The 5,232-nt window shown below is 45.3% G+C and overlaps 1 protein-coding gene across 1 annotated transcript; it reads right to left on the bottom strand.

The window, feature by feature from the left end:
- Positions 1-1,458: 1,458 nt before the first annotated feature.
- On the bottom strand, positions 1,459-4,691 carry mafaa (v-maf avian musculoaponeurotic fibrosarcoma oncogene homolog Aa). Its single transcript, XM_041040872.1, has one exon. The coding sequence runs from the start codon at positions 3,711-3,713 to the stop codon at positions 2,778-2,780; it is 936 nt and encodes a 311-aa protein (XP_040896806.1). The 5' UTR covers positions 3,714-4,691; the 3' UTR covers positions 1,459-2,777.
- Positions 4,692-5,232: the final 541 nt, after the last annotated feature.

The following is a 5,232-nucleotide window of genomic DNA, read 5'->3' as shown; positions in this document are numbered from 1 at the left end:
GAAAGAATTAAACACAGAAATAAAACTCGGAAAAGGAAAGCCGAAATTAAATTCGGGAACTCGTTAATTAAAAGTCAAATGAGGATTGAAATGCCTTGGATTTTGATAAAACTTAATATTAATACTTCTGATACTACTAACAGACTCATCACAGACTGCTTCTAAATACAATAATAATAATAATAATAACGATGTCAACATCTTCATTACATTAGATTTTTGACACTCTCCTGAACATGCTGTCTTTACTCTTCTTCAGTCATGTATTTAGCTCATTTGCTATAATTTAAAATAATTTTTTTTATTGATTTATTTATTTACTTTAAAAATCTGAGAGTTAAACTCGAGAAACTCCTCCAAACGTCTGATTTTAGTTTCACAAATATGAAGATATTTTTAACTATAATCCTCAGTCATAAATAATCGCGGGTTATTTAACGGGCTCATTTGAATGAGACAATTTATTTCAGGATTATTTCGTTTTTTTATTATTATTATTATTTTTTTTAATCCACAGTCACAACGAAACTCAGCCGGTTTAAAATAAACTGAAATCTACTGCACGTATGACATTCTTACATAAAGTCCGAGCTTTAATAATTTAGAGACAGGAAGCCTTTCTTGTTTTTCTTTCTTTCTTGTTTTCTTTTTTTTTTTTTTCCATAATGAAACCTTCCCTGAAACAATGACGGCAGCAGCAGTCTCAGATTTGGGACAGAACTTTTTATTAAACATTATGAAAACAAGATTCTCAACAACGTTCCACTTTGTAGGTTTTTCACTTGTTGACACGTTAGGACACGTTCATCGAATAAATATAGAAATTATATGTACAGATATACATAAACAGCACTGTGCAGAAGTTTGCTTTCCTTTCTTCCTCTATTTAGCCGCAGTCTTCTTTCCATCAGATCAGGACTTTTTAGGTTGTACTTGTTTTAAAAGGTATCCAAGGTAAAATGTTATTCGCCTACATTAAAAAAAACCAGAAGACTGACTTTTAGATTGGTCGCAAGAGTTAAGTTTAATTTTGATCACATAAAAACATCAGACGTAATTCATAACAATAATCTCAGATTTATTTCGCGTTTTCTCGCTGTTTTTCTCTGGCCTTTTGATCTAAATTTAATATTAAACGTCGAATTCTCAGTCTCTCTCTTCCTGCACATTTCGCCGCCCAACAGGTTGGCTGAGCCTCGGACACTTCTGCACAATATTGCACATATATCTAGGCAGCAGAAAACACACGAACCAGGGATTTCTTGTTTTGAAAGAATAATGCATCGAGTTACTCCGAGAACAGTAAGCTCTACCACCAGGCAAAGTCTCCTCTTTTCAAACAAACAATCAAGCATCCTCCTATCCAGACACAAGATCTTATTAAGACAGCGGGCTGCAGGCCCTAGAAATTTTCGTCTACAAATATTTAAAGTAAAAAACAAAATCAAAGAAACAAACAAAAACTAAGTCCTTTTAATCATCAGGTTGGTGCATAGAGTTTTAGCAGCGAACGCATGTCCGTCTAATAAATGAGGCTCTGACCTCATCAAATTTACATCCAGGTTTTTAGAGAGTAACAGATCAAAGGTCCTATGAGGAGAAAACAAAACGTTTGTCAGGTTTGATCTCTTCTTAGTGCAGTATAGGCTTGCCTTTGACATTACACATGTTCAGTAGGAGGAGGATACCATAGACGATTTGCATGCTGTCACATACAAACATTTGTATTAAGACATTTCGAATAATCCAAGCAACAAAAGCAGTTTTCTTTAAAAAGAGAGAAGGTAAAATAACACAGTTAACTGTTTTTTCTCTACACATTATGTACAGGTGGAAATAAATACAGTCTAAAATCTGGCTCAGTTAATCTCTTTTTGTCGTTTTTCTTTTCTTTTTAAAACAATAGAAAAATTGATTGAAAATAGCAGTTAAAGACGCATCCATTTTTCGCAGTAGCAGATTGTTTTGCATTTTAGTCCGCAGTCCTTGCACCTCTCAGGGGGGTTTGTGGAGGAAACATTTTGTGGCTTTCTGCATACCCAGGCCTTACTAATGGTAGAGGAGGAGGAGGAGGAAGAGGAGGAGGAGGAGGAGGAGGAAGGAGAAGCGTTAGAGGAGGAGAGAACCATGGGCCATGCTTTCCATACAGGTGGAAGGATTCTGGGAGATGACTGGAGGTTACCATACATGTCCTGCATGCAGGGTCGCAAATAGGGATGGGAAACTATAGACTTGCAATATTGAAAGGTCTCATCTCTGCATCACAGACCGCCCCTCTTTGACACAAACAGTCCGGTGAGCTCTCTACAGCCAAAGGAGAGGCGGTGTATTGCTTTTTCTGCTTCTATTTCAGTCCAATCTCATTTTTTTTATTAGAAAAATCATTCTTCCCCCAGTTTTAAGACAAACTCACCTCTCTCTCTGAATTAAGACAGTCACCTTACATGTCAGGTTGGTTCAGTAAGACTTCTGACCAGGTTGTGTTGCACCAGAGAAAAGTCTACAGGCTAAGTGATCCCATGTGTCCACATCACTACATGACAGGTCGTTGTAGGCTTACAGAAGTTTAGCCGAAACATCTTTAAGACTTAAAATGCGCACAAGGATTACTTTTGTGCACATCTAATGCTTATCTGTTAAGATGTTGTGTTTTAAAGTCTTTTCTGTCGAGGGAATAACTGTAAACAAAATACAAACGCAGAAAAATATAAATTAATGTAACAAGGATGTTTAGGTGGGGGTGTAATTCAGAGTCTATGCTACAAATCATCAGTCTCTCACATGAAGAACTCGGTGTTGGCCTGTTTCCCGGACGGATCTCTTGTGTTCGCGGGTCCACCGGCATTGTAGGTCCGGCTGGCCAGCTTCTCGTACTTCTCCTTATAAAGATCCCGCTCCTTGACAAGGCGCGCCACGTCCTGCTTCAGCTGCTCCACCTGGTTCTGCAGGGTGCACTTCTCGGTCTCCAGCATGTGCCTCTGCTGGACGCGTTTGAAGCGGCAGGACTGCGCGTAGCCCCGGTTCTTCAGGGTGCGCCTCTTCTGCTTCAGGCGTATCACCTCCTCCTTGCTGAAGCCCCGCAGCTGCCGGTTCAGCTCCCGCACCGTCATGCTGACCAGCTGCTCATCCGAGAAGCGGTCCTCCAGGCGGGCGTGGTGGCCGTGGTGGTGGTGATGATGGTGGTGATGGGCCTGGTGATGGTGGGCCGCCGAGGCCGTGGACAGGTCCTCCCCGACGTACTGCTGTCCGCGAAAGCCCTCGTAGGCCTGGTGGTGGTGGTGATGGTGGTGCGCGTTGCCTATGAGGGCCTCCACCGCGTCCTCCGGGGTCAGGTTGAGCGCCTCGGGGTTGATGTGGTGCTGGTAGCTGGGGATCCAGTACAGGTCCTCCAGCTGAGGCTTGCCCGCGTTGCTGTGATTGTTGTTGCTGCTGCTGTTGTTGCTGTTGCCGCTGCTGTTGACTCCGCTGGCGAGGCTCTGGTTTTGCTGTGCGCCCGGGCTCGGGGCGCAGAAGCTGGGCGAGGAAGGCACGGAGGAGCAGGGTGTGCTAATCGGGGTGGAGGAGAGGGAGCCCGACGGGAGGCGGTGGCAGTAGCGGTCGGCCTCCGGCGGCTCCTTCTTCACCTCAAACTTCATCAGGTCAAAGTCGTTGACGTACTCGATGGCCAGAGGGCTGTTGGGCAGCTCTGCGCTCATGGCGAGGTCGGTGGCCATGTCAGTCCATGCGACGACTCCTGCCCTCACAGCCAAACCGACGGCGGGCAGCCCTCTCGGATACAGATTGCGAAGAGGAATAAAAGCCTGTATGGTGTATATATAGACACACGCACACGCCCGGTGCGTGGAGCTGCTGCAGGGCCGGCGGGTGGGTGGAGAAACTTATTAAGGCTGCTCGTCCCTAAGACAACTTCTATATATAGTGGCGTGAATATACGTATGCATGTAAATGAACTTGTACACCTGCCAGTTTGCCTCCGCTCGCTGTTCTTGTTGACAACTTATCCCAGGTCAAATGCACGCTTTAATACCAGGAGCCCCCGGGGCGGCTGAAACTCGATCCCGGTGAATTTGGAGACACCAACCTGTCTTGTCCTCGCTTCACCTCTGCAGGCCACTTGCCTCCTTGTGATTTACTGTCCTCAGTGCTGCTCGATCAAGTAACACGAAAAGATTTCGTCTCCTCCGCTCGGTGTGTTATAAATATTTTCCAAGCATCCTTCTTCGCCTCCCGCTGTTTACAACTTGATCATGAAGTCCCAGGCAGCGGACTGAAGTCACTGCAGCATGGCCCGGATTAAAAGTTTCTAACACGATCACACATCAGACGCTGTGTGACAGTCACAGGGCGCTGCGCAGGCGTGCGTAAAGGTGTGCCAGAAGTCCCGGGAATCCAAAACGGAATGGCGCGTGCAAAAGTTTTCAAAGTTCATATGAATCTGAGATTTTTTTTTTTAGTTGCAAGATAGTTCTCCTACTTGGAGGGACAGGAACTTCTGGTCCCCTGTTGTCTTCAGTCCAGATATTTAATTCAAGCAGCGTCTACTTACAGGTTCGGTCCCCACGGTCCTGCCCCCCCTCACCGGGGCGCGCTGTTGACCTTACACACGCTGTGTGTGTATTATTATGCCAGAGGTGATAAATTCCAGTTGTTTTTTCTCTCTGACGGCCTTCAAACTGTTTCTAAGAGCTTCACGGTGCAACCACGTAGTGTCACTGAGGCACTGGAAGGCAATCTGCACTTATAAAGACAGCGTGGCCCCCGACCCTCCCACACAGAGGTGTGACGGGCCAATGGGAGGAGATCACAGCGGCGAATTTGCATTCTCCTATAGCAAAGCTTCTGCTCTGGAAGCGGTCGGCCGAGAAGAGCCGAGCGGGGCCGAAGTGAGCGAAGCGCGCACGGAGAACAGGTGCAGCAGATCCCCCCCTCTAGTGACCGAGCAGATGCTACTGCACGGCGGAGCGCGGAGTAAGACGAGAGCTCCGGTAGTTTCTCAGAGAAAAAAAATGTTTACTCGGAAAAGAGAAACACTTTTCAAAAGCGGGTGTCTGTTATGCAATGAGGCTGTCCGCATGGATTCACATTTCACAGGAAATGAAAATGACCTCCAGGCTGTTAGTTCGTGGTATCTGACAACATTGCTTTTTTAGAGAGACTTAAACGTGAGTCTACTTTAGACTCTTAGAGGGTTTATAGTGACCCTATGACGTATGAAACCATTTAAATGTTGTT

Source organism: Toxotes jaculatrix, chromosome 6 (genome assembly GCF_017976425.1).
Source record: "Toxotes jaculatrix isolate fToxJac2 chromosome 6, fToxJac2.pri, whole genome shotgun sequence".
NCBI classification, from domain to species: domain Eukaryota; kingdom Metazoa; phylum Chordata; class Actinopteri; family Toxotidae; genus Toxotes; species Toxotes jaculatrix.
This window is presented reverse-complemented; position numbering and strand designations above follow the sequence as displayed.